Source organism: Zeus faber (genome assembly GCF_960531495.2).
Source record: "Zeus faber genome assembly, chromosome: 20".
NCBI classification, from domain to species: Eukaryota; Metazoa; Chordata; class Actinopteri; order Zeiformes; family Zeidae; genus Zeus; species Zeus faber.
The window spans coordinates 27,840,127-27,857,457 of NC_137207.1; the positions used below are offsets into that span (position 1 = coordinate 27,840,127).

The window sequence follows — 17,331 nt, forward strand, 5'->3', positions numbered from 1 at the left end:
TCCAGACGCTCTACAGACACTCTACAGGCTGGCAACATTGCAGTTGAAGGAGCGTACTCTTACCTGAGAGTATGTGGGGTTAATGGATGCCCGTCCATCTCCATGGAAGATGTAAACACTTCCCTGGCCGTCGTTCTCCAGCGGCGCTCCGACCGCCAGGTCGTTGACTCCGTCCTGATTCAGGTCGGGCAGCGCAGCCAGGGAGGATCCAAACCTCCCGCTCGGTACTGCATCTCCCCTCAGCAGCACAGCAGCATCGAACTGGCACTCCACCCTCTGGCGGCCAGGGGAAAGAGCAATAACATGTATGTTGGGACATGTTGTGGACAATATTATGATGATACAAAGGGTCCCAAATTCAGGATATAATTTATTGATCTCTTGAGATCAAACAAAGCGTTACCGTGGCGATGACGGAGCAGACATAGACCCGCCCCTCTCGGTCCCGCTCCATGTGCAGTGGGGCGGAGATGAGGACCAGGTCAGTGAAGTCCTCAGCGCCCGGTGTCAGGGCCATGGTGCAAATTTCTGCCCCAAAGTAGGCACCGATCTGAAACTGATGGAGAAAGGATGCTTGGTACGAAGCAACCGTGAGCCGCCTATTCAGGAAAGAGCAAGTCAGAAAGGAGTCCAATCCTTTGCCTGAACAAGGACATTAAAAGATTTTTTTAAGTTATTAAAATATAGCTTGCAGTTGGAGAAACATCTCTTGAAGGTTTTCCGACCTGCCATGGGAAGGGGTCCACCTTCTGGTAGGATCGGTAAAACACCATGGCGGCGCCTCTGTGCTTGTATCTCGGAGCTCCTACGATGGTTAATGGACCTTCTGGCGTCATGGCAACAGCCATAGAGTAACCTAGCGAAGGTCATTTGGTCCATTAACATGGATTCACTTTTCAGGCAAAACATTCAGAATATATTTCTTAATGTAATTGAGTGTAGCATATGAAAAGGTAATGTCATGGAAGGTTTGGGGTGTTCCCTCACCCATGTAGCTGTTACGATCCATGTCCTTGGGCTGCAAGGAGGGGATCTTTTTGCCGCTGGGGGAGTACTTCTGGAAGCCCCCCCTCCATTCTGAAGCCCCCACGTTGGACATCTGAACCCCCCCCTGAGAAGATACAGGAGCTGGATGTGCTAAGGTACCAAACCCATAAGACCACGCCCACAAATGTAAGGTCCAGGTCTAGCCGAAGAACTTTACGCCTTTCTACTTCCTGATGTTTTTTGTTTTGTTTGTTTTTAACCTGTGCTGTCAGCATGCTGCACATACAACACAGAGTGTTGTATGCAACTAACTTGCAACTAACTAACTTGCAACTAACTCTGTCCTACATGCAACGCAACTTGCATGTAGGACAGAGTTAGTTGCAAGTGGAGTTGAACTTGTCAACCTGCAATGAAACTCTTTATTCATTCTTAAATCATCAAGAACCGCTGCAACAACTCTGTCCTGCGGACGACCCGCAGAATGACGTTTTTTTAACGACAATTCGGGAAATTCACCGTCTCAGGGAAGGAAGTGGATGAAGCCAAATAGCAAACCAACAATGAAGAAGAACAACAGTGTCGCTGTGTTTGTCTAATGGATGAAGCACCTCACATACCCGTGGAACGTACGCCCCGCTGAAGCCCTCCTGGGCCAGTTCCATCTGCAGGGAGCCACCGCTGGTCTGGGACCCTGTAGAACCACACAGAACCACGGTTCTATCCCCTTCTGACTGATTCTATAGACGTCTGACTGGTTATACACCGTCTGCTGACTTGTTATACACCCGTCTGACTGGATCTATACTGTCGGACTGTTTCTATACCAGTCTGACTGGTTATACACCTGTCTGATTGGTTCTATAACCTCTGGCTGCTTTCATACCTGTCTGACTGGTTCTATACACGCCTGACTGGTCATATACCGGTTTGATTGGTTGTATACTCGTCTGAGTGGTTCTATACTTGCTGACTGGTTTCTATACCCGTCTGACTGGATGAACCAGATTGTCCTTGTAGTTAATGCATCCATCCCTCATGCGGCCACCAGAGGGAGCGCTCTGCTCTGTACGTTTCACATACACTCCATCCTTAGATTCCCACCTTCGATAGGGAAGATGCTCTGCTCCAGAGCTCCTCTGATGATCTCCAGGGCCTCAAAGTTTTCCACCCTGAAGATGTGTTTCTCTGACGGGGCTGAGGCGATGGTGTTCAGCTCGGCAAAGGCCAACGGGTCTTGGAAGGCGTTCCCCACCTGGAGGAGGATCCAGAGGCAGAATGACCTCAGGTAAGAGTTGTTACCTGTACGAGCTCGGAGACGTGAGGCAGAACCGCGACTTCTCACCCCGATGGCGAAGCGGACCACGCCCTGTGCCTCAGCGAGCGTCGCCGCGTGTGTCAGCAAACCCTTGTCGGAGGACTCTCCGTCCGTGATGATGATCAGAACCTTTTTCACGTCCGCTCTGGATCCTCCCGACGCAGAGAAGACGTTTCGACTGCAGAGTGAAAGAAACACTTTTAAAACATATTGCGGGTCCTGAAGCATCAATAGAAACAGTTTGGGGAAAATTATTATTTTCAAAACATCTGACACGAGTTTCCCATTTAGCCCATATCAGTTCAGTTAAGTTCTCCCTCTGCTCTGTGGAAACTGGGTTCTGATTGGTTGATAGCAGCAAACAACCGCCGGTTATTTCTGAATATTGACACTGTATGTCAATAATGACCGTTGCCACAGCCACCACCGGCCTCACTTCACTCCACTACATGCTGATGTAGCGTACAGATAGACGTGGAGTTAAGTTTTAATGGCGTTGCACATAATCATAGTAATATTAATAATTATATTCTAAATAATGATGATGATGATGATGATGATAATAATAAATATGGCTGTAGGCAGCAATACACAGGGTCCAGTTTAGTCGTGTTGGGTGTATTTGACAGTTTTCCGGCTTCTCTGAAACGCGGCCCCCATTCTCCGTGTTTACTTGAACGCAGCGGTGGCTCCCCCCCGGTCTGCCGTCTCCTGGTTGCTCGTCTCGCGTAGCAACCGCTCTGCGCTCTACACGGCCCAGCCCTCCTGTCCTGAAAACAAGCCTCCACGTTTGGCTGTAAAGCAGAACTTCTCATGATTGGAACTCATGCTGTTGTCTGTGGAAGTAGAGCTGCTCTCTCAGTGACGCTGGTCGTTTGGTGCCGTGTCGTGAAACCATGACCAAGTGATGTAATGACGCTGTGACGACTTTCTGTGATTATTTATAGTTTTCTGGGTGCGAGTCCATCAAACGCATCATGGACTTCTACAGTTTTTATCTTACGACTTCTTAGAATCCAGCAAAGTAAGACAACGAACAGAATGTCTTTATTTACTAAAGGAGATAAAATATCAATGGAACAGCCCCGCCCACGTCAACAGGTAAGACACACACACACACACACACACACACACACACACACACACACACACACACACACACACACACACATACACACACATACACAAACACACACACACACACACACACACACACACACAAACACACATGCACACACACACATACACACGCACACACACACACACACACACACACACACACACACACACACACACACACACATACACACACATACACAAACACACACACACACACACACACACACACACACAAACACACATGCACACACACACATACACACGCACACACACACACACACACACATGCACACACACACACACACACACACACACACACACACACACACACACACAAACACACACACACACAACCTGGTGTGTGGGTGGTGCACAAACGTTCTGCTACTTCCAGTCAAATTTCATCAGATTGTCTTCTTTCAGATTTCTGCTTCTTATGTGGATCGAACAAGATGTGTGAGACGTCCTGTTTCAGACATCTCAACTGTGTCTGTAGCTGCAGCGGTTGTTCTGGTCCAGACACCTTTACCCCGCAAAAGCGCAGAGGACAAAAGTAATAATAATAATAATATGTGAAGCCTCTTACATAACATGGATGATGGCCTTTGCCGTCAGCGTCCCTTCATTTAATTGTAAGATTCCATCGACTTTGGATTCCCAGGATCCAGTGCTGAACAAAGTGTTGAAGTAGAACTCGATGCGAGGATACGCAGAGTACTGCGTGATGGAGAACTGCAGAGAAGAAGAAGATGAGTCAGAGGAGGAGGAGGAAGAGGAGGATCTCAGTGGAGGGGGTGATGCTGATCCCAGACCTCCATCCAATAACAACCTGTCTCCACATGGTTCTGAACCAGTTGAAGGCCCAGAGTGTCCACACGTTTATGGATGTTTTGGCCACGCCCACAGGGAAACAGCGTTTCAGGAACTGGAAACAGTTTCAGTCCAAAAGCCCGGTGCTGGGGCGCGTGTGTTGGTGTGGACAGGAAGCGTGGACAGGAAGTGTGCACAGGAGGCGTGAACAGGAGGCTTGGACAGGAAGTGTGGACAGGAAGTGTGGACAGGAGGCATGGACAGGAAGTGTGGACAGGAAGTGTGGACAGGAAGTGTGGACAGGAGGCGTGGACAGGAAGCCTGGACAAGAGATGTGGAGTAGAGGCATGGACGGGAAGTGTGGATGAGAGGCGTGGATGGGAAGCGTGGACAGGAAGCGTGGACAAGAGCCGGGGACAGGAAGCGTGGACAAGAGGCGTGGACAGGAAGCGTGGACAGGAAGTCGGAGCTGACGTCAGGACCTCATCCTGCTTGTGTCCGTGGTGTAGTCCCCCGTGTCTCCACCAGGGGTCGTCTCTCCTCACAGTGTTGTGTGTGAATGTTTTGAAGAAGCTCCTCGTGTTCTTCTGGTTTTATCACCGCGTGTGTCCGTGTCTGGAATGTTTTTCTAAAACACCGTCGGTGTGGATGGGATGTTCTTTAAAAGGAGGGAAAAATGCGGAAACGTGTGGCGTCTGTCTGTGATGTGGAGCGCCCATCAACACCGCAGAAGAAAAGTGGCGCGAAGCTGATAAGAAGGGACGAGCCCTGAGCTGGAAGCCAAAAGGAAGAAGAGCTGAAGAGGAACCTGAGTCCCGCCGCCGCTCAGCCGCCGGATCAGACCCTTCACAAACGCCTTCACTGTCCTGAACTCCTGGGGATTGATGCTGCCTGAGCCGTCCATTAGGAAGGCGATGTCGGCCGCGTCCCGGCACTCTGAGGAAGCAAACACGAGTGATCTGACACCGGCTCTGTGGGTTGATGTGTTTGTCAGTGTCAGAAAACAAAGATATGAAATCATTTGTCATCGGTTTCCAGCATCAAACATGATCAGGTTTTAGTTTGAACCTGTATGTTCCAGTTCCCCAGCTGCTGGTTGGAACTGACATTTATAAGTGAATTTATTAGAAGAGTCTTGTTGGTTTACTATTATACACTAATAACTGAATACATTACACTGAGAAGGATGTATAACTAGTATGACTAGTTTATAACTAGTATCCTGCTTATTATACACTACTTACTGAATTCAACAATATACTAAGGGTTTATAACTAGTATAACTAGTGTATAACTAGTATGTCTGGTTTAAAACTAGTATGTCTAGTTTATTACTAGAACAACTAGTTATATAACTAGAATGTCTAGCTGAGTTACTAGTATTTCTAGTTTCTAACTAGCATGTCTAGATTTATAACCACTATGTCTAGTTTTTAACTAGTTTGTCTAGTTTATAGCTAGTTTGACTAGTTTTATAATTAGTATGTCTAGTTTATAACTAGCTTGACTAGTTGTATAACTAGTATGTCTAGTTTATAACTAGTTTGTCCATCCATCCATCTATTTTCCACCGCTTATCCGGGGCCGGGTCGTGGTGGCAGCAGCAAGGAGCTCCAGGCCCCCTTCTCCCCAGCGACGTTTTCCAGTTCCTCCTGGGGGACCCCGAGGCATTCCCAGGCCAGCTGGGATATGTAATCCCTCCAGCATGTTCTGGGTCTACCCCGTGGTCTCCTACCAGTTGGACGTGCCCGGAAAACCTCCAAAGCAAGGCGCCCAGGAGGCATCCTGATCAGATGCCAGAACCACCTCAACTGGCTCCTTTCGACGCAAAGGAGCAGCAGCTCTACTCTGAGCTCCCTCCGGATATCCAAGCTCCTCACCCCATCTCTAAGGCTGAGCCCAGCCACCCTATGGAGGAAACTCATTTCGGCCGCTGGTATTTGCGATCTCGTTCTTTCGGTCACTACCCAGAGCTCATGACCATAGGTGAGGGTTGGGACGTAGATGGACTGGTAAATTGAGAGCTTTGCCTTCCGGCTCAGCCCCCTCTTCACCACAACGGTCCCATACAACAGCCGCATCACTGCTGACGCCGCACCGATCCGCCTGTCCATCACACGCTCCATTTTCCCCTCACTCGTGAACAAGATCCCGAGATACTTGAACTCCTTCATTTGGGGCAGCAACTCGCTCCCACCCGGAGGGAACAATCCACCGTTTTCCGGCAGAGAACCACGACCTCAGACTTGGAGATGCTGACTCTCATCCCAACCGCTTAACACGCGGCTGCAAACCACCCCAGTGCGTGCTGGAGGTGATGATGAAGCCACAAAACCATATCATCTGCAAAAAGTAGAGATGCATTTCTAAGGTTCCCAACTCTCTCACCTCAGCTGCGCCTTGAGATCCTGTCCATGAATATCACAAACAGCACCCTGGAGTTAACTTTCCCGGGATGGCTGAGCAGTGTGATACCCCTATAATTTGAGGACACCCTCCGGTCGCCCTTTTTAAAAATGGGAACTACCACACCTGTCTGCCACTCCACAGGTACTGTACTTGACATCCACGTGACACTGAAGAGGAATGTCAACCAAGACAGCCCAACAATGTCCAGAGCCTTCAGCATCTCAGGGCAAATCTCATCCACCCCAGATGCCTTGCCTCTGAGGAGCTTTTTAACTGCCTCAGCGACCTCTGCTGGGCATATGGACGAGACTTCCCCCGATCTTAAGACTCTGCCTCTTCCCCTGAGGATGTATTGATCGGGTTCAGGAGTTCCTCAAAGTGTTCTTTTCACTGCCCGACAATATCCCCAGTCCGGGTCAGCAGTTCTCCTCCCCAGCTGAACACAGCCTGAGCCAAGCCCTGCTTTCCCTTTCTGAGTCGCCGAACAGTTTGCCAGAACTTCCTTGAGGCCAACTGAAAGTCCTTCTCTATAGCCTCCCAAAACTCCTACCACACCCCGGTTTTTACTTCAGGGACCGCCGAAACCGCAGCCCTTCTAGCCTGCTGGTACCTGTCTGCTGCCTTGGGAGACCCCTGGGCCAGCCAAGCCCGAAAGGCCTCCTTCTTCAGCTTGACGGCTTCATTCACCGCTGGTATCCACCAGCGGATCCTTGAGTTACCGCCAAGACAGGCACCGACTGCCTTCCGACCACAGCTCCTAGCTGCCGCCTCTGCAATGAAGGTTTTGAACATGACCCACTCGGCTTCCATGTCCCCAACCTCCCCTGGGATGTGCGAAAAATTCTTCCGGAGGTGGGAGTTGAAGACCTCGCAGACAGGGGCATCCACCAGGCGTTCCCAGTTCACCCTCACTACACGTTTGGGTTTACCAGGTCTGTCTGGCAGCCTCCCCCGCCATCTGATCCAACTCACCACCAGGTGGTGATCAGTTGACAGCTCTGCTCCTCTCTTCACCCGAGTGTCCAAGACATATGGCCGCAGATCTGATGACACGACCACAAAGTCGATCATCGATCTTTGACCTAAGGTGGTCAAGTACCACGTACACTTATGAGCCACCCTTCGCTCCAACATGGTGTTCGTTATGGCCAATCCATGACTAGCACAGAAGTCCAATAACAAAGCACCACTCGGATTCAGATCAGGCTGTTTCTCCCAATCACCCCCTTCCGGGTTTCTCCATCGTTGCCCACGTGAGCCTTGAAGTCTCCCAGTAGAACTATAGAGTCCCTAGATGGAGCCCCTTCCAGGAAACCACCCAGAGACTAGAAGAAGACTCCAAGAAGGCCGAATACTCTGAACTGGTGTTCGGTGCATCAGCACACACAACAGTCAAAGCTTTCCCCTTAGCAACTTGTAGTCGCATAGAGGCGACCCTCTCGTTCACTGGGGAGAACTCCAACACAGCGGCACTCAGCCGGGGGCTCGTGAGCATCCCCACACCCGCCCGGCGCCTCTCACCCTGGGCAACTCCGGAAAAGAAGAGAGTCCAGCCCCTCTCAAGGAGTTTGGTTCCAGAGCCAGTGCTGTGCGTAGAGGTGAGCCAAACCATATCTAGTTGGTGCCACTCCACTAGTTTGTCTAGTTTATAACTAGTTTCACTAGTGTAATAACTAGTATGTCTAGTTTATAACTAGTTTGTCTAGTTTTATAACTAGTATGTTTAGTTTTTTAACTAGTTTGTCTAGTTCATAACTAGTTTGTGTAGTTGTATAACTAGTATGTCTAGTTTATAACAAGTATGTCTAGTTTATAACTAGTTTGTCTTGTTTATAACTACTTTGACTAGTTATTTAACTAGTTATACTAGTTGTATAACTATTTTGTCTAGTTTTATAACTAGTATGTCTAGTTCATAACTAGTTTGTCTAGCTTATAACTAGTATGTCTAGTTTATAACTACTTTGTCTAGTTTATAACTAGTTTGACTAGTTTTATGACTAGTATGTCTAGTTTTATAACTAGTATATCGAGTTCATAGCTAGTTTGTCTAGCTCATAACTACTTTGACTAGTTTTTAACTAGTTTGACTCGTTTTATAACTAGTTTGTCTAGTTTACAACTAGTATGTCTAGTTTATAACTAGTTTGACTAGCTTTATAACTAGTATGTCAAGTTCTATAACTAGTATGTCTAGTTCATAACTATTTTGTCTAGTTTATAACTATTTTGTCTAGTTTATAACTAGTTTGACTAGTTTTATAACTATTTTGTCTAGTTTATAACTAGTTTGACTAGTTTTATAACTAATTTGTCTAGTTTATAACTAGTTTGACTCGTTTTATAACTTGTTTGACCAGTTTTATAACTTGTATGTCTAGTTTTATAACTAGTTTGTCTAGTTTAATAACGAGTATTTCTAGCTTATAACTAGTTTGTCTAGTTTATTTATAGTTTGGGGATGGTAGCTCAGGTGGTAGAGCTGGTGGTCTAGTCATCTAAAGGTTGCTGGTTGGATCCCAGGCTCCTCCTGCTAGCATGCTGTAGTGTCCTTGAGCAAGACACTTAACCCCTAATTGCTCCTGATGGCTGCGTCCGTCGCTGTTTGAATAATTGTAAGTGGCTTTGGATAAAAGCGTCTGATCAATGACTAAATGTAAATGGAATGAAATGTAAATGTAGTTAATAACTAGTCTGACGAGTTTTACAACTAGTATGTCTAGTTTATAACTAATTTGACTAGTTTGACTAGGTTGATAAAATGTGAATAATAAATTATATATGAATACAATATTTTATCGGTGACTTTAGTACATGAAAAAGGTTTTTAGTTTATTTTGTTTTCTTCACTTTGACGTGAACGGTGCCACGAGCCTCAAACAGGCCTTTGAAAAGAAGAAAGTACAACTATTAGGTTATGTATCTATCTGTAAAGGTTTTGTATGTGGTCAGTTGTCAGTCAGCAGTACTACCTTGCAGGGCTGAGGGGATGGTCCTGGTCACCTGCTTCATGCTGTTGAGCTCCAGGCACACTCCGTTAAAGGTGGTGATGCTCTTACATTCTCTGGGGATGGTCGGCCCACACGCCTGCCAAGAAAATAACCAATACCTTCACACCGATCAATATTCAGTCCATATATCCTCACCATATCAGGAAAAGTTATACTTATTAAAGAAATACACACTGATGAATAACATAATTTCAATACATACCAATATATAAACTATATACAAATATTCAATAAAATACCTTTTTATTCAAATGGATCTACAGTGTAATGTCAATTTTTAATCATGAGTTGGTTCCTCTCTGCTACTACGACTGTACTCTGTAGTGTGTACTCTGTAGTGTGTACTCTGCAGTGCATACTCTGTAGTGTGTACTCTGTAGTGTGTACTCTGTAGGGTGTAGTTTGTAATGCGAAGGTTGTAGTCTGTAGTTTGTAGTGTGTAGTTTGTATTGTGTAGCTTGTGGTCTGTAGTGTGTAGATTGTACTCTGTAGTTTGTAGTGTGTAGATTGTCGTGTGTAGTTTGTATTGTGTAGATTGTACTCTCTAGTTTGTAATTTGTAGGGTGTAAATTGTACTCTGTAGTTTGTATTAGTTAGATTGCAGTGTGTAGTTTGTAGTTTGTAGTGTATAGTTTGTAGTTTGTAGTGTGTAGTTTGTATTGGTTAGATTGCAGTGTGTAGTTTGTAGTTTGTAGTGTGTAGTTTGTATTGGTTAGATTGCAGTGTGTAGTTTGTAGTGTGTAGTTTGTAGTGTGTAGTTTGTATTGGTTAGATTGCAGTGTGTAGTTTGAAGTGTGTAGTTTGTATTGGTTGGATTGTAGTATGTAATTTGTAGTGTGTAGATTGTAGTGTGTAGTTTGTAGTGTGTAGATTGTAGTGTGTAGTTTGTATTGGTTAGATTGTAGCGTGTAGTTTGTAGTGTGTAGTTTGTATTGGTTGGATTGCAGTGTGTAGTTTGTAGTGTGTAGTTTGTAGTGTGTAGTTTGTATTGGTTAGATTGCAGTGTGTAGTGTGTCGTTTGTAGTGTGTAGTTTGTAGTGTGTGAGTTGTACTTTGTGTAGCTTGTAGTCTGTAGTGTGTAGATTGTACTCTGTAGTTTGTAGTGTGTAGATCTTAGTGCGTAGTTTGTATTGTGTAGATTGTACTCTGTAGTTTGTAGTGTGTAGATTGTAGTGTGTAGTTTGTATTGTGTAGATTGTACTCTGTAATTTGTAGTGTGTAGATGGTAGTGTGTAGATTGTACTCTGTAATTTTTAGTGTGTAGATTGTACTCTGTAGTTTGTAATTTGTAGTGTGTAAATTGTACTCCGTAGTTTGTATTGGTTAGATTGCAGTGTGTAGTTTGTGGTGTGTAGTTTGTAGTTTGTAGTGTGTCGTTTGTAGTGTGTAGTTTGTATTGGTTAGATTGCAGTGTGTAGTTTGTAGTGTGTAGTTTTAACCAATACAAACTACACACTACAAACTACACACTACAAACTACACACTGCAGTCCAACCAATACAAACTACACACTACAATCTAACCAAGACAAACTACACACTACAAACTACACACTGCAAACTAACCAAGACAAACTACACACTACAAACTACACACTGCAAACTAACCAAGACAAACTACACACTACAAACTACACACTGCAATCTAACCAATACAAACTACACACTTTGTTTGTATTGGTTAGATTGCAGTGTGTAGTTTGTAGTGTGTAGTTTGTCTTGGTTAGATTGTAGTGTGTAGTTTGTATTGGTTAGATTGTAGTGTGTAGTTTTAACCAATACAAACTACACACTACAAACTACACACTACAAACTACACACTGCAATCTAACCAATGCAAACTACACACTGCAATCTAACCAATACAAACTACACACTGCAATCTAACCAATACAAACTACACACTACAATCCAACCAATACAAACTACACACTACAAACTACACACTACAAACTACACACTGCAATCTAACCAATACAAACTACACACTGCAATCTAACCAATACAAACAAAGTGTGTAGTTTGTATTGGTTAGATTGCAGTGTGTAGTTTGTAGTGTGTAGTTTGTCTTGGTTAGATTGTAGTGTATAGTTTGTAGTGTGTAGTTTGTATTGGTTAGATTGCAGTGTGTAGTTTGTAGTGTGTAGTTTGTAGTGTGTAGTTTGTATTGGTTAGATTGTAGTGTGTAGTTTGTAGTGTGTAGTTTGTTGTGTGTAGTTTGTATTGGTTAGATTGTAGTGTGTAGTTTGTAGTGTGTAGTTTGTAGTGTGTAGTGTGTATTGGTTAGTTTGTAGTGTGTAGTTTGTAGTGTGTAGTTTGTATTGGTTAGATTGCAGTGTGTAGTTTGTAGTTTGTAGTGTGTAGTTTGTATTGGTTAGATTGTAGTGTGTAGTTTGTAGTGTGTAGTTTGTAGTGTGTAGTTTGTCGTGTGTAGTTTGTATTGGTTAGATTGCAGTGTGTAGTTTGTAGTGTGTATTTTGTATTGGTTAGATTGTAGTGTATAGTTTGTAGTGTGTAGTTTGTAGTGTGTAGTTTGTCGTGTGTAGTTTGTATTGGTTAGATTGTAGTGTGTAGTTTGTAGTGTGTAGTTTGTAGTGTGTAGTTTGTCGTGTGTAGTTTGTATTGGTTAGATTGTAGTTGGTAGTTTGTAGTGTGTAGTTTGTATTGGTTAGATTGTAGTGTGCAGTTTGAAGTGTGTAGTTTGTAGTGTGTAGTTTGTATTGGTTAGATTGTAGTTTGTAGTGTGTAGTTTGTATTGGTAAGATTGTAGGTTGTAGTGTGTAGTTTGTATTGGTTAGATTGTAGTGTGTAGTTTGTAGTGTGTAGTTTGTATTGGTTAGATTGTAGTGTGTAGTTTGTAGTGTGTAGTTTGTAGTGTGTAGTTTGTCGTGTGTAGTTTGTATTGGTTAAATTGTAGTGTGTAGTTTGTAGTGTGTAGTTTGTAGTGTGTAGTTTGTCGTGTGTAGTTTGTATTGGTTAGATTGCAGTGTGTAGTTTGTAGTTTGTAGTGTGTAGTTTGTATTGGTTAGATTGTAGTGTGTAGTTTGTAGTGTGTAGTTTGTCGTGTGTAGTTTGTATTGGTTAGATTGTAGTGTGTAGTTTGTAGTGTGTAGTTTGTAGTGTGTAGTTTGTCGTGTGTAGTTTGTATTGGTTAGATTGTAGTGTGTAGTTTGTAGTGTGTAGTTTGTATTGGTTAGATTGTAGTGTGTAGTTTGTAGTGTGTAGTTTGTCGTGTGTAGTTTGTATTGGTTAGATTGCAGTGTGTAGTTTGTAGTGTGTAGTTTGTAGTGTGTAGTTTGTATTGGTTAGATTGTAGTGTGTAGTTTGTAGTGTGTAGTTTGTAGTGTTTGGTTTGTCGTGTGTAGTTTGTAGTGTGTAGTTTGTAGTGTGTAGTTTGTATTTGTTAGATTGTAGTGTGTAGTTTGTAGTGTGTAGTTTGTAGTGTGTAGTTTGTATTGGTTAGATTGTAGTGTGTAGTTTGTAGTGTGTAGTTTGTAGTGTGTAGTTTGTAGTGTGTAGTTTGTATTGGTTAGATTGTAGTGTGTAGTTTGTAGTGTGTAGTTTGTAGTGTGTAGTTTGTAGTGTGTAGTTTTTCGTGTGTAGTTTGTATTGGTTAGATTGTAGTGTGTAGTTTGTAGTGTGTAGTTTGTAGTGTTTAGTTTGTCGTGTGTAGTTTGTAGTGTGTAGTTTGTAGTGTGTAGTTTGTATTGGTTAGATTGTAGTGTGTTGTTTGTAGTGTGTAGTTTGTAGTGTGTAGTTTGTATTGGTTAGATTGTAGTGTGTAGTTTGTAGTGTGTAGTTTGTAGTGTGTAGTTTGTAGTGTGTAGTTTGTATTGGTTAGATTGTAGTGTGTAGTTTGTATTGGTTGGATTGTAGTGTGTTGTTTGTAGTGTGTAGTTTGTAGTGTGTAGTTTGTATTGGTTAGATTGTAGTGTGTAGTTTGTAGTGTGTAGTTTGTAGTGTGTAGTTTGTATTGGTTAGATAGTAGTGTGTAGTTTGTAGTGTGTAGTTTGTAGTGTGTAGTTTTTCGTGTGTAGTTTGTATTGGTTAGATTGCAGTGTGTAGTTTGGTCAGTAACTCACCAGTATGCGTCCTGAAGCCTCGTCGCTCGTCAAGGTCAAACCAAGAGACATGTTGACGGCAAACTTTGGCACTTGGTTAAAAACAGCACAGATCAATACAGATCAATACAGATCAATACAGATCAATACAGATCAATACAGATCAATACAGATCAATCAGAATCCGAATCAGAATCAGAATCAGAAATACTTTAATAATCCCAGGGGGAAATTACTTTCCTTACAGCTCCAATCTACATATTTACATACAACATATAATAATTATTAAGAAAACATATTTATATATAAATACATATATAAATATGTATATATATATAAATATAAATACATGAATATAAGAATATATAAATATAAAAACAGTCAATGATCAATAAGATCAATACAGTCAATGATCTATACAGATAGTACAGGTCAGTACACATCAGTACAAATCAATCATCAATACAGATCAATACAGGTCAGTACAGATCATTGATCAATACAGATCAAATCAATTAGGTTAGTACAAATCAGTACAGATCAGTACATGTTAGTAAAGGTCAGTACATGTTAGTAAAGGTCAGTACATGTTAGTACAGATCAGTACATGTGAGGACAGGTCAGTATATGTTAGTAAAGGTCAGTACATGTTAGTAAAGGTCAGTACATGTTAGTACGGGTTAGTACAGGTTAGTACAGGTTAGCACAGGTTAGTACATGTTAGTACAGGTTAGTACATGTTAGTACATGTTAGTACAGGTAGTAGTATCAGTAGAACCACCAGTGTGTCCTGGTGTTTACCTGTCAGTGCCAGTGGTGTGCAGGTGCTGGAGGTGCAGCTGTAGATCCTTCCCCTGGTGGATCTGGACGTCTGCACCAGAGGAGCGCTGACCAGCAGGCTGCAAACAGAGATAACTAAGTACCTGTAACTACTAGTCCTACTATAACTAGTAGGACTCGCTGACCAGCAGGCTGCAAACAGAGATAACTAAGTACCTGTAACTACTAGTCCTACTATAACTAGTAGGACTCGCTGACCAGCAGGCTGCAAACACAGATAACTAAGTACCTGTAACTACTAGTCCTACTATAACTAGTAGGACTCGCTGACCAGCAGGCTGCAAACACAGATAACTAAGTACCTGTAACTACTAGTCCTACTATAACTAGTAGGACTCGCTGACCAGCAGGCTGCAAACAGAGATAACTAAGTACCTGTAACTACTAGTCCTACTATAACTAGTAGGACTCGCTGACCAGCAGGCTGCAAACACAGATAACTAAGTACCTGTAACTACTAGTCCTACTATAACTAGTAGGACTCGCTGACCAGCAGGCTGCAAACACAGATAACTAAGTACCTGTAACTACTAGTCCTACTATAACTAGTAGGACTCGCTGACCAGCAGGCTGCAAACAGAGATAACTAAGTACCTGTAACTACTAGTCCTACTATAACTAGTAGGACTCGCTGACCAGCAGGCTGCAAACACAGATAACTAAGTACCTGTAACTACTAGTCCTACTATAACTAGTAGGACTCGCTGACCAGCAGGCTGCAAACAGAGATAACTAAGTACCTGTAACTACTAGTCTTACTATAACTAGTAGGACTCGCTGACCAGCAGGCTGCAAACACAGATAACTAAGTACCTGTAACTACTAGTCCTACTATAACTAGTAGGACTCGCTGACCAGCAGGCTGCAAACAGAGATAACTAAGTACCTGTAACTACTAGTCCTACTATAACTAGTAGGACTCGCTGACCAGCAGGCTGCAAACACAGATAACTAAGTACCTGTAACTACTAGTCCTACTATAACTAGTAGGACTCGCTGACCAGCAGGCTGCAAACACAGATAACTAAGTACCTGTAACTACTAGTCCTACTATAACTAGTAGGACTCGCTGACCAGCAGGCTGCAAACACAGATAACTAAGTACCTGTAACTACTAGTCCTACTATAACTAGTAGGACTCGCTGACCAGCAGGCTGCAAACACAGATAACTAAGTACCTGTAACTACTAGTCCTACTATAACTAGTAGGACTCGCTGACCAGCAGGCTGCAAACAGAGATAACTAAGTACCTGTAACTACTAGTCCTACTATAACTAGTAGGACTCGCTGACCAGCAGGCTGCAAACACAGATAACTAAGTACCTGTAACTACTAGTCCTACTATAACTAGTAGGACTCGCTGACCAGCAGGCTGCAAACAGAGATAACTAAGTACCTGTAACTACTAGTCCTACTATAACTAGTAGGACTCGCTGACCAGCAGGCTGCAAACACAGATAACTAAGTACCTGTAACTACTAGTCCTACTATAACTAGTAGGACTCGCTGACCAGCAGGCTGCAAACACAGATAACTAAGTACCTGTAACTACTAGTCCTACTATAACTAGTAGGACTCGCTGACCAGCAGGCTGCAAACACAGATAACTAAGTACCTGTAACTACTAGTCCTACTATAACTAGTAGGACTCGCTGACCAGCAGGCTGCAAACAGAGATAACTAAGTACCTGTAACTACTAGTCCTACTATAACTAGTAGGACTCGCTGACCAGCAGGCTGCAAACAGAGATAACTAAGTACCTGTAACTACTAGTAGGACTCGCTGACCAGCAGGCTGCAAACAGAGATAACTAAGTACCTGTAACTACTAGTCCTACTATAACTAGTAGGCGAGTCCTACTATAACTAGTAGGACTCGCTGACCAGCAGGCTGCAAACAGAGATAACTAAGTACCTGTAACTACTAGTCCTACTATAACTAGTAGGACTCGCTGACCAGCAGGCTGCAAACACAGATAACTAAGTACCCGTAACTACTAGTCCTACTATAACTAGTAGGACTCGCTGACCAGCAGGCTGCAAACAGAGATAACTAAGTACCCGTAACTACTAGTCCTACTATAACTAGTAGGACTCGCTGACCAGCAGGCTGCAAACACAGATAACTAAGTACCTGTAACTACTAGTCCTACTATAACTAGTAGGACTCGCTGACCAGCAGGCTGCAAACAGAGATAACTAAGTACCTGTAACTACTAGTCCTACTATAACTAGTAGGACTCGCTGACCAGCAGGCTGCAAACACAGATAACTAAGTACCTGTAACTACTAGTCCTACTATAACTAGTAGGACTCGCTGACCAGCAGGCTGCAAACACAGATAACTAAGTACCTGTAACTACTAGTCCTACTATAACTAGTAGGACTCGCTGACCAGCAGGCTGCAAACACAGATAACTAAGTACCTGTAACTACTAGTCCTACTATAACTAGTAGGACTCGCTGACCAGCAGGCTGCAAACAGAGATAACTAAGTACCTGTAACTACTAGTCCTACTATAACTAGTAGGACTCGCTGACCAGCAGGCTGCAAACAGAGATAACTAAGTACCTGTAACTACTAGTAGGACTCGCTGACCAGCAGGCTGCAAACAGAGATAACTAAGTACCTGTAACTACTAGTCCTACTATAACTAGTAGGCGAGTCCTACTATAACTAGTAGGACTCGCTGACCAGCAGGCTGCAAACAGAGATAACTAAGTACCTGTAACTACTAGTCCTACTATAACTAGTAGGACTCGCTGACCAGCAGGC

At 43.5% G+C, this 17,331-nt stretch overlaps 1 protein-coding gene across 1 annotated transcript in view; it reads right to left on the reverse strand.

Annotated features, from left to right (window-relative positions):
* LOC307245695 (integrin alpha-M-like) overlaps positions 1-17,331 on the reverse strand; it is a 33,566-nt gene that overhangs the window by 14,970 nt on the left and 1,265 nt on the right. The window contains exons 3-15 of the mRNA XM_080021342.1: positions 14,516-14,613; positions 13,736-13,806; positions 9,616-9,730; positions 5,043-5,170; positions 4,406-4,555; positions 4,011-4,156; positions 2,333-2,483; positions 2,092-2,242; positions 1,608-1,681; positions 988-1,111; positions 726-856; positions 404-556; positions 64-276 (exon numbers count right to left, since the gene is read on the reverse strand). Of these exons, the coding sequence (XP_079877468.1) occupies positions 64-276; positions 404-556; positions 726-856; positions 988-1,111; positions 1,608-1,681; positions 2,092-2,242; positions 2,333-2,483; positions 4,011-4,156; positions 4,406-4,555; positions 5,043-5,170; positions 9,616-9,730; positions 13,736-13,806; positions 14,516-14,613 (1,705 nt within the window). The remainder of the gene's footprint in view (positions 1-63; positions 277-403; positions 557-725; positions 857-987; positions 1,112-1,607; positions 1,682-2,091; positions 2,243-2,332; positions 2,484-4,010; positions 4,157-4,405; positions 4,556-5,042; positions 5,171-9,615; positions 9,731-13,735; positions 13,807-14,515; positions 14,614-17,331) is intronic.